The 18,231-nt window shown below is 40.9% G+C and overlaps 1 protein-coding gene across 1 annotated transcript; it reads right to left on the minus strand.

Moving 5' to 3' along the window:
* Positions 1-3,687: 3,687 nt before the first annotated feature.
* On the minus strand, positions 3,688-14,136 carry rpgra (retinitis pigmentosa GTPase regulator a). Its single transcript, XM_042426473.1, has 15 exons — positions 14,005-14,136; positions 13,599-13,724; positions 13,391-13,483; positions 12,892-12,954; positions 12,639-12,797; positions 12,327-12,476; positions 11,992-12,150; positions 11,687-11,842; positions 11,265-11,389; positions 10,797-11,009; positions 10,097-10,622; positions 9,889-9,968; positions 4,789-8,281; positions 4,696-4,746; positions 3,688-4,551 (listed from the first exon to the last, which is right to left on the minus strand). Exons 1-15 carry the CDS (start codon positions 14,030-14,032, stop codon positions 4,298-4,300), a joined length of 5,676 nt encoding a protein of 1,891 aa, XP_042282407.1. The 5' UTR covers positions 14,033-14,136; the 3' UTR covers positions 3,688-4,297.
* Between the last annotated feature and the right edge of the window lie 4,095 nt (positions 14,137-18,231).

Below are 18,231 nucleotides of genomic sequence, written 5' to 3' on the forward strand. Positions count from 1 at the left end.
TTCTCCTACACGCTTGGAAGGGGAGGGGGATTCAAGTGATTGCAATTTGCAACCTCACCGCTAGATGCCATTAAATGCTACACACAGGTCCTTTAACTTACACTGTTAATTAATTAATCATGTTCTTTGATCAACTTGTCTAAAATGATAATAAGCCCTTTGTGGACTGAACTATTTTGTCCGTGAGAGAAGTTATCGCAAACATGAACTGTGCGTTTTCTCTCATGCATGTTTTTCATTAGTTTCTGGTCTACAAATGAAAAATATACATTAAAACTGCCTAAACTGCTAGAATTTGTACACATGAAAGACACTCTATATTAACAGAGCAAGACAGCAAGGCTTTCTTGATATTTTGGATTTTGACTGACATGTTTGCTTGATGAGTATTTTTATTCCCTCTCAAGTGAGGAAATCTTGCTAACCTGATTAGCTGAATCTTGCTAGCCTTGCTAGCATAATAGTACTCTTGTTTCTTTACAGTTAGCAAATGAATAAGACTCAGGATTCAGCTTGAAGAGCAAATAATGATGTTATTAGTTACATCAGTGCTTAACCCTCCTGTTGTCCTTGGGTCAATTTTGACAAAATGTCTGTTGTCGGTATATTTAAGTTAAGTTTCATTCTATATTTTCAATTAGTTATGCGTGTCCCACAGCAATGGCTCGGCTGCCTCCCAGCAGTGCCTGTAAACCCAGTTTGGAAACCACTGTGGTAAATGATTGTGTTGACCATAGGGTGTTGACAAATGTTTGTGAGAATACTTCCTGTTTTGATGTTGGTTAAGTATTCAGTTTTAACAAGACGATTGCCCTAATTAGAGAGCTCCACTCGCTCTTTACGACTAGTCATTACTGTATGTTACAGAAGCTGTTCAATATCTCTTTCTCTTCTGCTTTACACAAACACACCACCATCACCACTGAAAAGCTCCAACATCACATTGGTGCACAAGTTTACTCAGTTTTACTGTTTGCTAATGATGTGAATATCTAACAGGAAGTTGGATGAGTTTTTTCCTACCAAGGCTTTTCTGGTTAAATGTATAGTGACCATACTGTAAGCAAAACTGCATGTTTCTCCAATAGTAGTGGGAGAGGTATTGCAGGAGTAGTATTTTATAGTTGTTGTTTTTTTTAGCATATTAGATTTATTCCGGCTTGATAATTATATAGAGGCTTTCTACAGCGGATTATTACTCTGTTTCATAAGAGGTGCCCACATACACAAACACACAGCGGGAGAGCCGGGTGAAAGTACAGAAGTGTTGAAAGACTAATCAGTGTTTAATTTTCTCCTCCACAAGCAAGAGGTTGGTTAAATAGACCCTGTGTAGCCTGTGAGGGGGCGAGTCCACACATGAACATGTTGAAGTGTTCCTTGTCTTGTCAGGAAACAGGAAGGGGAGGTGTGTGGTGCAGTAACTGCGAGAGGATCTCCTGATCTGTAATTACATGTGGGTTCAGCCAACTGTTACGCCTGTTCGGACAGAAATGTCCCTCTCACTCAGGTCAGGTGAAGAAACGGTTAACTGACTCCATCATTGCACTCCTGGCTCTGAGGGAGAGGTCTGCCACTCTGATGTGGTGTTACAGCCAATGATTTTGGATTAAGATTGTCTCTGTGTTTTGTTTTGTTGTGTTTACCTGTTGTTTACACAGATTTACACTCTGCAGGTGTTCTCTTTGTGTATATTTTGAATAATTCCCTATGTTTAAACATTTAAAAGCATTGTTCCTAATCCACCTAAATACCTCCCTCCTAACCAAACATTCACTGCACTGACACAGTGTGTAATTACTGCAGGAGTTTTCTCACCATGAAAGTAGTGAAAAGTATGTAGAAAGATAAGTGTTTTTTAATTTACAGGTGGGTGACAAATTAAAGAAAAAAACAACATAAATTTTCTTAGTAAGGTGTTGGGCCACCATGTGCTGCCAGAACACCTTCAGTGTGCCTTGGCATTGATTCTACAAGTCTCTGAAAATACTGGAGGGATGAGCACCATTCTTCAAAAAGATATTCCCTCATTTGGTGTTTTGTTGATGGTGGTGGAGAGCGCTGTCTAGTCCAAAACCTCCCACAGGTGTTCAATTGGGTTGAGATCTGGTGACTGTGAAGGTCATAGCATATGATTCACATAATTTTCATACTCATCAAACCATTCAGTGACCCCTTGTGCTCTATGAATTGGGACATTGTCATCCTGGAAGAGACCACTCCCATCAGGATAGAAATGTTTCATCATAGGATAAAGGTGATCACTCGGAATAACTTTGTATTGATTTGAGGTGACCTTTCCCTCTAAGGGGACAAGTGGACCCAAACCATGTCAGAAAAATGCCCCCCAGATCCCCTCACTGAAGGGGTCAAGCATTCAGACCTGTACCAGTTTATCCTTTAATTTATCACCTGTCTGTATGTACAATCTGAACATTTAAATCAAAACATATCATCTTATTCATAGACAATAATTTAACAATATCCACTCAGAAACAAGGCACACACTCAGCAATACAAATAAACATTTATGAGAACACAAAGAATAAAATACACAATTAGCCTTAAAAACTTATACAGACTTTTATATCAAAAAGTTGTAATGTTTTCAGTCAGTTTTAATGTTTTAAAAAAGGAAGTGGCTAATGGTACAAATTCCTCCGTGTCAGTGGTACATTTATTGTTTGTACGGGGTTAATAAACATGCACATTGGTATTGATTGCACAAGATCACGTGATCAAATTCAAATTGTTTTAAAATAGAGAAATGTTTTTGCTCGCAGGTGATATGCCAATCCTTCCCATGGTTTTGGTTAAAATAGTTGGGTTTAGGCACAAAAAGCACTTGGTTAGGATTAGGGAAAGATCAAGGTTTGGGTTAAAACAGTAAAATTAGGTAAAAATGTCCCATTAACAGCACTAAAATGCCCGATGTGATGATAAAAAATATCCAGCAAGAATGCCCCGTTTAACAGCACTAAAATGCTCGAAGTCTGTTCCCCCCTAAAATAATGTCCCCCTCCTGTTAAAACTGTGTTTACGTACCAATAGAACAATCTACTATCAGCACGGAAAACCAGTCTGGACCGACGGCCTGTGGACTACTGGCACAGAATCCCCTTCCATGTCAATAGTCAGTAAATTATTGCACCAGTTCCGTAGTTGGTACCTTTAAAAAAAAGACCAGTATGTGTCCAGTATTACCAACTGTTACACTTTAGTTTGACTCACATTTACATTTTTAAAAGATAAGTCTGATAATATTTCATATTTTCAACATATTTTTTCAACAAATCCCATGAAATGCCCAAATCATTTTTTGATCCAACTAACAAGTGTAGCTAAAGCTGGATATAATTTATTCATCTGTTCCACAGACCTGCATCATTATCTAAAAATGACTAAGAGCACATCAATGAGCCACATCGCTGCACTGGGTGACATGTTGCTTCGTTACCATGAACGTGGGCACTGTATTTTATTTTGAGTCAATCCCTGTCAATTACTGAGACTTTTAAAGTGGACATAAGATGCACATTTTCAGATCTATATTCATATCATATCATATTCTGGGGCTTTACTGGAATATCTTTGCATGATTTACAGTTTAAAAAACTCCTTATTTATCTTATACTGACTCTTTACACAGCCCCTCAGTTCAGCCTCTGTCTGAAACAGGCCTTTTTATTTAGCTCCTGTCTCTTTAAGGCCCCCCTCTGTTGAGCCCACTCTGTTCTGATTGGTCAGCTCCTGTCCCTCGACAGACTTACAAACAATAGTCGTAGGATTTCACTTCACTTCAAATTCACACAAATCCGATCCAAAAAATGCGATTGGACAACACGAACAACATTAACAACCATAACAACAAAGACTATGGAACAGACGCCCGTTTGTTGCGTGTCATCGTGAGGAGGAAGTAGAGGTAACTTTGCAATCAAATCGTTCAGAGCAGGTTGAGCCCTGACTTTTGACTTGAAGGCGGCATTTTAAATACGTTCAACACAAGTTTTGGAACTTTGACCATGTTTAACATAAACATCCGACATTATAACAGTATATAAATGACAGAAAATCACAAAAAGCACGATATGTCCCCTTTAAAAGTTAAACGACATATCTGTGACGTATTTTTCAAGAGGCAGTCAGGATGTCAGACTAACTAACTGGTCTCTTCCTGGAATTTGACTTGTTTTTTGACAATAAATACATATAAAACGTTTACCGACACTCTGGCAGCTGATTGGTTGGTACGAGTCTGTGTGTTCTTTCAGCTGAGGGACGGCGTTTGATGATGTCATTGCAGGTCGAGGTACTGCGGCAGCACGTCGTTCCAGAACTGTTGAGGGTCGTCAGGTTTCGTCTCCCCTGCTGCTCTCTGCTTCGTCCTCGGCGCTGGTTTGGGCGTTTCTCTCTCCTTCCTGTCTGGAGGAGCAGATTTAGGAGGCGATTTGTCTTCTTCTTTTGCTTTTGCCGATTTTACCTTTTCCTTTTCTTCTTCCTCCTCCTCTTCCTCTTCTTCCTCCTCTCCTGCCTCTTCATCATCTTCTTCTTCTCCTTCCTCATCTCCTTCCTCCTCCTCCTCCTCTTCCTCCCCCACTTTTGGATTTCCCTCTTTTTCATTCTCATCTTCCTCCTCTTCCTCACTTTCCTGTTCCTCTTCAGCCAGCTTTGCAGCGTTTCCCTTGTCCTCACTCTCTTCCTCTCCCTCCTCTTCTTCACCCTCCTCTTCCTCCTCTTCACTTGCTTCTTCTCCCCCTTTGTTAGCTTCTTCCTCACCTTCCTCACTCTCCTCTTCTCTCTTACTTTTCTTGAGTCTTGTCTCTGTTTTCTGTTTAATTTGCGTGTCATTCTCTTCTTCATCTTCCTCTTCCTCACCCTCCTCTTCTTCCTCCTCCTCCTCTTCTGTCTCTACCATGACCTTTTCTTTAGCTTCCATGCCTTTATCTTTTCCTTTTATTCCTTCCTCCGCACCTTCACTCTCTTCCTCTTCTCCTTCCTCCTCTGCAACCTCTTCCTCACCCTCTTCTTCCTCCTCCTCACCCTCTCCTTCTTCCTCCTCCTCTGCTGTCTCTTCCTCCTTCCCTGTACCCTCCTCTGTTCCCTCATCTTCCTCTTCCTCACCCTCTTCCTCCTCCTCCTCCTCTGCCGTCTCTTCCTCCTTCTCTGTACCCTCCTCTGTTCCCTCATCTTCCTCTTCCTCACCCTCTTCTTCCTCCTCCTCCTCTTCTGCTGTCTCTTCCTCCTTCCCTGTACCCTCTTCCTTTTCCTCATCTTCCTCACCCTCTTCTTCCTCCTCCTCACCCTCTCCTTCTTCCTCTTCCTCTGCCATCTCTTCCTCCTCCTCTGTTCCCTCCTCCTTTCCCTCATCTTCCTCTCCCTCACCCTCATCTTCCTCGTCCTCTGCTGTCTCTTCTTCCTTCTCTGTACCCTCCTCATTTCCCTCATCTTCCTCTTCCTCACCCTCTTCTTCTTCCTCCTCCTCTGCCGTCTCTTCCTCAGGCCCTCCCTCATCCTCTTCCTCCTCCTCTTGCCCCTCATTTTCCTCCTCCTCACCCCCTTCCTCTTCCTCCTCAGCCTCTTTCTCACTCCTCTCATCTACAGATGCCTCTTCCTCATCTTCCTCGCCCTCTTCCTCTTCTCCAACAGCCTCACTGTCTTCCTCCTCATTTTCAACACTCACTTCATCCTGTTTCTGATCATCGTCATCATCATCATCATCATCATCCTCTTCTTCATTCTCATCTGTCCCTTCATCCTCTGAGTCTTTCTCCTCATCCTCACTTTCAGTGGAATCTTCATCATCTCTTTCCTCTTCAGTTTCACCTTCTTCATCAACATCATCATCATTTTCTTCTTCTTCACTCTTTGCAGAATCAGACTCTGCAGCGTCACTTCCCTCCTCCTCCTCCTCCTCTTCCAATTTAGACTCTTCGCTCTTGCTGCTAGCCGCACTTCCTGACTCTTCGCCACTTTCATCTTCTTCACCATCACTCGCCTCACTTTCCTCTTCTTCCTCTTTATTGTCTTCCTCACTGGACTCCTCTTCACTTCCACTTTCCTCCTTCTCCGCTGCTTCAGATTCCTCGCTGCTTTCTTCTCCCTCTTCTTCCTCCCCTTCAGTTTCTGTAGCATCACTCTTATCGCTTACTTCAACCTCTTCATCATTGCTGGATCCTGTTTCCGCCTCTTCTCCCTCCTCAGTTGCATCGTCTTGCTCCTCTTCGCCCTCCCCAGAGCCGCTCTCCTCTTCAGCCTCTGTGACATCACTCCTTTCACTTTCCTCCTCCTTTTCTTTGTCCTCCACATCGCTTCCACTTTCTCCCTCTTCATCTTCTTTCTGCTCCTCATCCTCAGTGTCTGTTTCTTCTCCCTCATTATCCTCATCCTCTTCAGAAGCCTTATAGGTTGTGTCATCTTCATCCTCCTCTTCTTCATGTTCTTGTTGGGAAGTTTCTGTGTTTGTGCTGCTCTTTTGCACCTCTGCTTGTGAAACGTCTTCACCTTCAATCTGCTCAGATGTGTCACTTTTCATCGCCTCCCGCTCTGACTGATCATGAGTGGTACAATAACTTTCTTCTTCTTTGACTACATTTCCTGACTCTGTATCTTTGCTGTTGCTTTCTTCTATTACATTTGATCCTTCCACTGAAGACAAATGTGACAATGTCGAGGAGAATGACGGCTGCATAATTGCAGTCTGCTTTGTGAACTGGTTCGCTCGGCTAGATGTTTTAGGTGGTGTAGAGGTAACTGTGTCACTCTCAGAGTGAAAACCCCTCACACTTGTCAACGCTTCACTAATGACATCTATCGCTGCACCTGCCATCCCTACAGCAGGAAGAACAGAGGCTGCATCACTGAGAATTTCGCCCCACCTTGGTTTTTCTTCTGTCAGGCACTGAATATCATCTCTGTCTCTTTCAGAAACAAGCAGATCTCTATCAACAGGTTCAAAGCCTTGAAGGGATTTGGCATCACTGACGGAAATCACCTCTGTTCTCGCAGGGTTCTGTGAGGAGATGGGGGTAGAGATCACTTCGGTAGGTGCATCCTGCTGTGATAACAGCTGGCTGGAGCCTCCACGGAGATTACTCTTCGGCTTGGCCCTAGTATTATCTTTAGTGTCTTCATCAGCTTCATCTTCACCTTTGATTTTCTCTCCTTCTCCTTCTCCTGGCTTTGTTTTTGCCTTCAGTTTAGATTCTTTTACCTTCTTTTTCTCAGTTAGATTAGCGCTGTCATCATCGGGCAACTTCTGCTTATCAACAGGTTTATCTTTAATTTTTTGAGCTGTGTTCTTGGCAAAGTTTAACTCATTTTCTGCACCCTTCCCTTTGCTTCTACTTTTAACTGGAGTTTTGACTGGTGTGGATTTGACCTCTTGAGGTTTCCCTTTAACTTTCACAGGTGTAGATTTTACACCAAGAGATTTCTTAGATTTAGCCTGAACAGGTGTGGTGAAAGGAGTGGTTTCTTTTTTCACTGGTGGTGATTTAACATCCTGCGCTTTACTTTGACCTTTAGATTTAACCTTGTGCAGATCTTTTGTTGGAGTCGATTTGACCTGCTGTGTCTCCTGTTGCACCTCCATTTTAACAGGTTTGACATCCGCGGTTTTATTCTGGATTTCTGCATGATTGCTCTCTTCCTCTGCAGCATTTTCTACAGATGACATATTTCCACTTTTGACAGACATGCTGGTCATATCATTTCCTGTAGTGACCTCAATAACAGGGGATGTCTTGTCTAAAGCTGGTGATTTTCTTTTCTCCTTTTTCTGTGAGCCTGTTGTCTTTTTCAAGTCATCATTAAAGGAGCTAGCTTTCACGTCGTCTCGATTCACAGAAGTTTCTTTTAAATTTCTATTTCTCCTGGCATTTCCTTTCACCTCAGACAGTCTCTGTTGTGGCTCAGTCAGTGTCCTCCAGACAGATTGTGGAGTCTTTGAGCTCAATTCTGACGACTTGCTTTGTTTTGATGTACCAGATTTAAAAGGAGAGAGCTCTTGAGAGAGTTTTTGAGTTTGTCTGTCTCCTTGAGTTTTGATTGTATTGGCGTGTTTGGTGATGTTTTCTTTGCCTTTAGATGTCTGTTTGGAGTTTTTTCTAATGTTCTTTAGCAGAGACACTTCTTTCTTTAAGGAGCTGGAGCCTTTCAGGGGCTCTGTGGATAAGGCCTTGTGAGGGTTTTGTTCTGCCTTCCCATTGGAGAAAAGCTGTTCAGCAAAGTCCTCTGCCTCTTTCACAGCTCTTCTAAGAGCTCTGCCCTTTTTCTTTTCCTGTAATGAATCACAGAGAAAAGTTTTTTGTAAAATATAAAAAATATATAAAAACATTTTTAAAAAATAATATATAGTAATAAAAAAATAAAAATAGAATCAGGCAGAGAAATGTCATATGCTGTTAATACTGTGTTTAAAAAAATAAAAATGTATAAATATAGCAGCAGACCTGCAATCAATATGACTGGATATGTAATTGTGGTGTTTTATGTTTATTTTATTGCCAAATGTCATCTCTAGTTTAAGAAAGTGGTTTCTTGGTCAATAACCCTGGAGCAAAAATAATGTTTACCTACATGAGCAGAATCAGAACCAGTTTGTCTGGAGACAGGTTTCATTCATTTTTTCTAGGTGTACAGTATATGTCATTCATTAAAAATGTTTAAAAAGATCTTTTGAATACAGTGTACAATATTAATGCCAGTGTATGTTTTGGATATCATCTGTCTATCATCTTCTGCACATGTACCAATATATTTTTGTACAGTACAATTTAATCTTTTCTTCTCTGTTTCTCTGCAGTAAGAGTAGGTTTGAATGATAACACCAAGAATATCATTCATAGCCAATATGTTATGTACACACATAATCAACAAATCTGTCATCAGGTTTAAATACAGAAGTGGGCGCAGAGGTAGAGAAAACCATGGAGATGATTGAGAAAAGAACGGGAATCCTGATTTTTCCATCTGTGCTGGAGATAAACAGAAGGTGGTTAATTAGGGGTCAGTGAGGTGTGATGTTAAACAGCTTCATTTAATCACGGTCACGGCAGAGTTTCTGATGCTTCAGTGAAGGTTTAACAATCATAAAGATTCTTATGTATGATTCTTAAAATGATGAAATTTTTAGCTCGTAAACAATCATTTAGTGACTATTCAAAGTAATATTCTCTGTCTCACTTTAAATCCTGTATGTGTATGAGCAAACACGTAGATGCAAAAACAGACATGAGCCTATTTAACACTACAACTAAGACTGAAACGGGTTACTGCGCACCACATGTTGCACTGCGACACACAACATTGTTGGTGACTCTTTCACAGCTTGCTTCATCACTAGCTGTGGAAACACTGATGAGATGTGGCAAGATTCCTGCCAGTTTTTCTAAGAAATTGTATGTTTTGTGTGCGTGTGTGTGTGTGTGTATCTGAGCCTGAAGCCCAAACAGATTTGTGTATTGGCAAGATCCTAATCTCTGAATCTGCTTTGAGGAGATTCACTACACACATTCCTGGTCGAAAAAAAGCAAATTCAGATGGTACAGAAATAAGACACCAAAAGACCAGATTCAATTAAACTCGATGAGTAAACATTTTGCCTTCGTGTTACACCAAGTGGAAAATGCCTCCACAGGCATATACACACATGCTTGTAAGAACACACACCCACATGGATACCGAATGTATGCTGAGCTATGCACATTTCCTGGAAAAGTCAGTGAGCGTTCAAAGTCGCTGCTTCCTGCCCTGGAGTGCTCATAATGTAGACCAAAACCAAGGAGTCTCAAGAGCAAAATAATGTTCTACAGGCTTTGGACAAAATTATGTGTTTAAAGTTGAACCATAGCACAATGGGCTATTTAAAAAATACACTGATCTCACCATATTTGGCAAAAAGTCACAGTTCTCAGAGGTATTCTCCTCCACATCTTCTATGACCATTTTTCTTTCAGATTCTCCATCTGAAACAAAAGACACAGTATAGTTAAACTGCTGTACACTACAGCACCTATTTTTATATTTTTATGGGAGTGCAAGATCAACCTCAGCTCAAAAACAGAAAGCTGCTAAAATTATATGTTTAAAATACCTGTTTGTGGCGAAGCAGGATGCTCTTCCTCACTGAGATGCTTATTGGAAACATGACTAGGGGGTCTATTGGGGCTGCAGGGTTCTTTAGGTGGTAGAGGAGACTGCGTTTTGTCACTTAGTTTTTTTCTTGCAGTCCTTTTAGGGGATACCGGGATGTTAGGGTTACGTTTAGTTACAGACTTAGGTGACAATAAGGGAGAAGGCACCTCTTTGGATTTAGACTTAGAGGGGGTGGTGGAAGAGGTTTTATTCTGAGGCGTGCATGATGACTGAGAATCTGGGCTTGATGGCTTAAAGGATAACACTGGACTCAGAGGGGATTTGGACGGAGATCTGGGGGAGATCGGTGGGCTTGGTGTTACTTCTGATTGAGATTTGGGGGATGATGACGAATTAGTCGAATCGTTTGAAGGATGTTTAGGGTTAAGGATATTTCTGGATTTCTGCCAAGAGGTGTTGAGGAAGCCTGCACTGAGACGAGGGAGGTTGTCGAACATCTCCCCAAACAGCTCGACAGAACTTTCCTGAAAGACAGAGAGGAAAAACAGAAAAAGCATTACTGAGTCAGGTTTGAAACTCATCTACAGAGCTCCCCCAGACAGGCACTCAGTGGCACTGCAGCAGAGCTACAATCTGGTGCAACACTGCTCCCTGCTGGATTTAAAACATGACTACAATCATCTCAAACATCATCTTACTTTTTCTCTGTGGCGGGCTCGAGCAGCTGGGGCCCCGTGTGGGGTTGTAACTACTGGAGTAGGATCATACAAAGGGTCTAGTTGGAGAATTTCTGTGCAATTTGACTCCATAATATTCTCAGTGATTGGGACATCCATCTCTGGTGCCACTTCTGGGCTCTCTGGTGGTCTGGGTACAGCCAGTACCAGCATGTGGTTTCCCCCACAGGACACCTAAACACAAGAGGACACATGGACTGTTTACAACTGTGAACTGTGTACTTAGCTTAGTGACTCACAATCACTGTACTCAGCCACTCTTTACTTTCATTTACATAACATTTTAGACCAGTTTGAAACCAGTATTTGAGGGTTCATTGTCTTGCTCAAGAACACTTCAACATGCACATAGGTGGAGATAGGGACCCTGTTGTTTGGTAGAAGATCTGCTCTACTATCTAATCCACCACTGCAGCCCTTCATACTTACGAATTGTACGCTGTACTTGAGAAAACGTGTGCAAGGTGTCGGGCTGAACTGGTTGATGAAGTTCTCCTCCCCTAACCCCAGTTTTCCATGGCGACCATCGCCAAAAGTGTAAAGCAGCCCACTATCTGTAGAAGAGGAAAAAATGCATTCAAGTTTGAAGATTATATTTAAGGTCTGTTGCACTACTCAGGTGTAATAATCATACAACTATTTAACTGCACTGTAAATTGGGGTTGAAATGCTGATTAAGTAACAAGGCAGACTAGGTGGATCAGTGTTTCAAGATCAGAAAGTAAATCAGAATTCAATCCATGAAAAATACATTATTGCAACTAATTCAGGAGCTTTGTGCAAGAAGAGACAATGGAAATTAATATTTAACACTATCATAGTGACTAGAGAGAGGTTAAAAGACTGCTTACTTGTGATCACAGCAGTGTGGTTTTCTCCGCAGCTGATGTGCTTGATGCCACTGTTACAAATGTGCTCCAGTGGTTTTGGCAAATCAGCTTCAAACAGAAATGTTCCATGGCCCAGCTGACCGTGCTGACCCCGGCCAAATGTGAACACGTTCTCCTCTTACACAGCAAGAACAGACAGTAAAACAGATTATGCTCATTACTAGGCTAGGAAGTTAAATATTTGTGTTTCTTATATACTGTATATTAATCATAATTAGAGGTGTCAGTGGACACTCAGTGTAAGTACTGTCCAATAATACTGATACCTGTGAGTGCCACAGTGTGCTCCCCTCCACAGCACACCTGAGTGACACGTCTGAGGATGCCCTGCACCCGCTGAGGGACTCTGTGATTGGCCAGTTGTCCCATCTGGAGACCAAGCCTTCCGTTCGCACTCTCACCAAACGTATAGAGGTCTCCATCCACTGGGACAAAGCCAACATATCATTTACAATCAAATCTGATCAAATGACCACGTCAGCAAAGCTCAAACTAAAAGAACTTTTACAGATAGAAAAATTATTTGCCTCATCAAAGCTTGTTTGATTGATTAAACTAGTTCACTCAAGTGTGAGCTGTGTTTGGATGAACTGTGTTTCACCTGTGACAAACGCTGAGTGCTGGTACCCGCAGGACACCCATGTCACCGCTTCCCCAACATTCACCTCTCTGGGTTCTGCTGCAAACGTCTCGTCCCCCAAACCAATCTGACCCACAGAGTTGTCTCCCCACATGAACAGCCTCCCGTCCTCTACCAACACACACATACACAAACACACACACACACACACACACACACACAAACACGCACACAATCAGAGGTACATACACACATACATGCAGTTCGGGCCTTGGCCAGATCATCTTGCCTACCAAAAACACTTAAACCATTATTACTTGTCACTTTTCGAACCTGTTAAGGCAGCGGAGGTGTTGCAGCCAGCAGAAAGCATTTTGATTGGTGCATGGTCACAGAAGGGATGCAGCATCTGAAAGGATGTAGTGTTGTTGCAGTGGCCTAAGCCGAGCTGCCCCTCCTGGTTACTGCCAGCACCATACACACTACCCTGCCCTAAAAACATACAAATCATGAATTAAATACAAAAATAATTAATTTTTGGGTGCTACTGGTCTGTGTCCATGGAAAAATCTTTCATATATCTTACATGTGCAGACAATTGTGTGATCTCTCCCACAAGCAACAAGCTTCGCCTTCTCAGGCTTTAAGGCTAAAAGGGAAATACACAGTCGTTATAAAAACTAAAACAACTTAAAAACACCTAAATTAATGCTTCTTCAGTCAATTGTAAAATAGAGCTGAAACAATTAGTTGATTAACTGATTAGTTGATTGACAGAACAATTTTTATAATTTAATTGTTTAATTGTCAGTTTTCAAGCAAAGCTGCCAAATATTCTCTGGTCTCAGCTTCTCTCTTGTGAGTATTTGCTGCTTTTCTTTGTCTTATGTGATAGTAAATTTAATATCTTTGGGTTGTGAACTGTCTACCAGACAAAACAAGTGATTAGAAGATGTCTGTTTGGGCTTTTTCATTGTTTTTTTACATTTTATAAAACATTGAGGATTAATTGAGAAAATAACTGGCAAATTAATCATTAATGAAAAAATAATCGTTAGTTGCAGCCCTGACTTAAAGTAACTTACCTTTCACAGAGGCAGGTTTGCTGGTAACGGGCTTAAGCCCCAGCCCCAGCTGACCCCATGTGTTACCACCAAACATGAGCAGCCTCCCTTTTCCTGCAGACATAAGAATCATTACTGAGATTACAAGTTTGATTTGGCTACACAATTACACAAATATGTATTGTTAAACATGGTATTCATTAATAAAATATGCATTTGGTGTGTGCACCTGTGATGACAGCAGTGTGCTCTCCACCACATGATATGTGCAGTGGGTGGTCATTCTTCACCCAGAATGTACTTGGCACATTGTCAGCAAAACTGCTTTTTCCAAATGTGAAGAGCGCTCCTGTTTCTGATGACAAATGGGTGATTTTAGACAACCTTGATGAAACTATTGCCATGTGCAGGATGTTAAGACAGTGACTCACTACTCTCTGACTTAACGCCGGCTAAATCCCAACACAATCTGTTGTCAGATCTCAAGCGATTTAAGTAGCAGCAGCAAGACTGAAATAGCAACAGGTTTACTGCACACACACACATACAGTATGTAGAAATCTGTACAGGTGAGTATACCATTCATAAAGCTTTGGCTATACAGTGCCTAAAGTTATGTGTACAAACGCTCTCACCAGGTATGTTGATGTCGGTCTGTCCCATCTCATCTGCTTTCCCCTCGCACCTCCTCACCGTGAAGCTCGGTGCTGACTGACGGGTAAATCAAGAAGCGTCACAGAGGGGCAGGGCCTTGTAAAGAGGCGAGTTAAAGCCAGTCAGCTGTCATTGACTGAACATAGATTTTACTTAGTTAATTATAAATAACAAATATTGATATAGCTAACTTAGTTTTCACTCTTCAGTGTATTTAGTGAACAGAGCAGCATGCTGGTGCCCTAATTGGCAATAATAAAAAACACTAAAAGAAAAACATAATCAAATGTTTCTTAAAAATATTATTTTAGCCGACTAATAACTATATAATAACTAAGTACATTTACTCAAGTACTGTACTTAAGTACAATTTTGAGGTACTTGTACTTAACTTACTATTTCCATTTGATACTACTTTATACTTCCACTCCACTACATTTCAGAGGGAAATATTGTATTTTCTAATCCACTACATTTATTTGACAGCTTTAGTTACTTTTCAGATGATGATTTGTCACAATGGATAATATAACAAGCTTTTAAAATACAACACATTGTTAAAGATGAAACCAGTGGTTTCCAACCTTTTTGGCTTTTGACGTCTTACAAAAAGCAGTGTGTAGTCGGGGTCACATTTCAGATGTCTATGAGTTGTTAACAGCTCCACCATATAGTGATTTTTCCTCTAAACTTCTCACATGGTTTCATTTCAATAAATGTTCAAATGATCCAATATTTCACCAAAAATCAAAGATTAGAGAAAAAGTCCAAAAACTGAGAACAGATTTGTGTATCAGAACTTTGTTTTCTCTTCTTTCCTTTCCCACTAATCATCTCATGACTCCTCAGATTTATCTGGTGACCCTTTGGAGGTGCCCGACCCCTTGGTTGGGAACCACTGAACTAAACTAGCTAACTGTATATAAAGTAGTTGAAACTAGCTCCACCATCAGCAGCTACAACAGTAACATGCTGTTTACACATTGATGCTTCAGTATTAATAATCTAATGATGTCATATACAATAATAAATCAGTCAGAGGGACCAAATCACTACTTTTACTAAAATACTTTAAAGGCTTTTTGCTGTTAATACTTCTGTACTTTTTAAGTAGCATTTTTCATACAGGACTTTTACTTGGAGTATTTTCACATTGCTGTATTAGTGCTTTTACTGAAGCAAACAATCTCAATACTTCTTCCCTCACTGCAGTATCCACAGTTTCTAGTCATGTGTGTAGTTGTGTGTTGTTGTGTGTTACTCATTGTGTAGTTACACAGAATATTTCAGTGACGACATATTGAAAAAAGTGATAGACTTTCATCAGCTTCTACCAGTGTTGGACTTGGAAATGATTTCACACTTCCTCTAAGACTGACGGAGGAAGGGCGGACTGCTGAACTGCTCATGGTCCGGGATTTTAAGATCTACTTGGACAGCGTGACGAATCTTAATTAACAGATACAAAGCAGAATAATAAGTTATTTAAGAAGTTATTATTATTTCCACGCAGCATATTCTTCGAGAGATCGCGGATCCATCAGAGTGCAACATGAGGACTTTCCTGGTCTTATTAATGGTGTTAATTGCCTCAGTGGACCACCTGAGGAGGTAGACCGTGCTGGAGCATCTGAAGTCCTTAAGGCATAAAAACAGGAAAGCAAGTTGTATAGGTAAGCATAATCCCTCTGTTAACTAGCTGGCTAAGATTTGAAATTCTACTCAAAATGTTACCAATTTACCAATTAAAATAGTGTTTATGAGCTGCCCAGCTAACAGCTAACAGCTGGCTAATATCCTCATCAAGATGATACTTATAGTTCTCTACATATAGAGGCAAAGCTAGCCAGCTGAAGTCAGGCTAGCATTTAGGTCCTGGTCTTGGAAACATTTATAAATCATTGCCTTTTTGGTGTGTGTGTGTGTGTGTGTGTGTGTGTGTGTGTGTGTGTGTGTGTGTGTAGATAAGGTTTTGTGGCCTTTTTTGAGAGATATTAGAATGCCTTCATATAAAAAATTAGCAGAAAAAGTAATGGACAAGTTTCTTTTTCTCTCTACCCCTGTGTGTGTGTTTGTGTGTGTCCAGAACAGATAAGGAGTCTGACTAGCCACTTAATACTGCCTAATTAATCATTGAGTAAGTATGTCATTACCAGCAGACTGTTCACACTGAAGTATACTCAAGCAACACAGCCAAGTATCCTAGAATTCATTTCGAATGTTGGTATCTGCAATTCCAGACACAATCAATGTGTTTTTAATGACATTTGTGGGAAACATTATCAAGCTGTGTAGATTAGAGCATTATAGCAAATAGCAAAATGTTTTTCAGTAAATGTTATGTATAGTATGTAAAATGTATAGTGAATATCTGCCTTTTTCCTTTACTTTCAGTACAATCTAGGAATCAAACTTTGGCTTCCTGCCTCTCTAAAACCACAGAATGTGCTCATCAAAGCCTTAATGTGATGATTTCATCTACAGGGCCTGACTCTGGCCTCCAAGGTCTCGTACAAGAGATGTTTTAGGTTCACAGCGTCAGGCTGGGAGATAAGGTGGTAACCTTGGATGGGTAACAACAGCTGCCGTATTATTTTCCAATCAGAGTTCATTCTGACACCAGGTGTCCCTGTTTCTCCCCTCCCTGGTGGCGTGAACTGAGCAACTCTATAAGAAGTGATTATTTTCCTGTTTGTGCTAAGTGTTTTTGTGCGACTGTATCCATGTGTATACTGTGCCAAAGGCTTCTCTGATGTCAGATATTTATTTTCAATAAACTTCATATATTTAAGTAAGCATCAACTGGAGCCTGTGGAGTCTCTTCAACAATTTTTCAACAAGTACAAGACTTTCCATATCAGGGACCTAAGAGCACTCCTAGAGGAAAAAATACACATGTTAAAAGCCCAGACCATCTTCATTGTTGAACACAGCACTGAGATCTTGGCCACCCTCACCAAACTACAAGACACATCCAGACTGTCCTCTGCCACCATCCATGGAGAGCTGGATGACCTGTATATATTGTTTGAGTATGGAAGCACTGCAGGTGCTGAAGACCGGCGTCCTGAGACTACTAGAGAGCAGCTGAGGGTACTGGTTGACGGTTACCTGCTCAGCTTTCCCAGCAGACCATAGCTGAATGTTCTGCAAAGCTGCAGGCTGTGATGGAAAGGCATCCCTGCATGGAGCTCTTCAAATCCATTCCAGTGTTTGATCCAGCAAAGGTGACTGGGATTAGAAAGAACATGGATGATTATGTCCAGACCATACCTACCCTAATCCAAGTGTCAGCTGAGGAATGGCGCCGCTACATTCACATGGACAAGAGTGACACTGTGCAGGTCAGTTCTGTGTGGTGGTGGGTCTCGAGGGAGGACAGGATGCCCACTCTAGCCTTGATAGCAGCTTTGTGCCCCCACCTCCCGACTACCTCAGTGGATGTAGAGACTTTTCTCCCACTACATGATGCTGCTGACACAGCACTGAAAGAACCTGACTGAAAACAACATTAAGATGATGCTGATTGCCAAGTTCGACTGTAGACCCCAAGACTAGACTAATCCTTACCACAAGTCAAAACCCATTCACTCAGTCATATCACTCACTGAGTTATTTGTTCTGTTACTGGACTGTTAATTTGTTCACTAACTTTTGACTAAATTAATTTTGTAGGATAATTTGCACCTGGATATGTGGATATTTTGAGTATCCAAAGAGTTTTAAATTTTAAGCAGATGCATTATTTTAGAGTACCTAAGAAAGTTTTATGTTTGAGTGTCATGTTTTTGCCTTTGTAGTTTGTAGAGGTTCTAAAAAAGATATTTGGTGAAGTTGAGGTCAAACACTTTACCAGTTATTTATTTATGTATTTGTGTGTTTATGTGTTGAAGTGTTAATTGTTGGGAGGTGATTAATGGTTAATGTTTTCGCAAATTAATTTTTGCCACACTCCACATCGATCCTTGCATTTTAGTGGCCATGTGTCCTACATTTTATGTAGTTTTGAACTGTTTGTGATGAAATAAAATCTCAAATTCAAAGGTTCTTCTGAAATCTACTAAATATTTCTTTCAGCCTGCTTGAGGTAATTTTAGGTTGTTTTAGTGTATTGTGTGTGCTTATTTTTGCTCAGAAACAATCTTAAATGAATATTGTCTATCACATTACAAGCAAAAAAACAATCCGCAAATTCTGGATCACTGCTG

The sequence above is a fragment of the Thunnus maccoyii genome, chromosome 11 (genome assembly GCF_910596095.1).
Source record: "Thunnus maccoyii chromosome 11, fThuMac1.1, whole genome shotgun sequence".
Lineage (NCBI taxonomy): Eukaryota > Metazoa > Chordata > Actinopteri > Scombriformes > Scombridae > Thunnus > Thunnus maccoyii.

Excerpts from the sequence above, each read along its gene's own strand:
- rpgra (XM_042426473.1), bottom strand. The coding sequence starts at position 14,032 with ATGGGACAGACCGACATCAACATACCTG. Across the intron at positions 11,390-11,686 it reads CCACACTGCTGTGATCACAA|ATAGTGGGCTGCTTTACACT; the intron begins GTAAGCAGTCTT and ends CCTCTTCTACAG. Across the intron at positions 10,623-10,796 it reads GAGCCCGCCACAGAGAAAAA|GAAAGTTCTGTCGAGCTGTT; the intron begins GTAAGATGATGT and ends TCTGTCTTTCAG.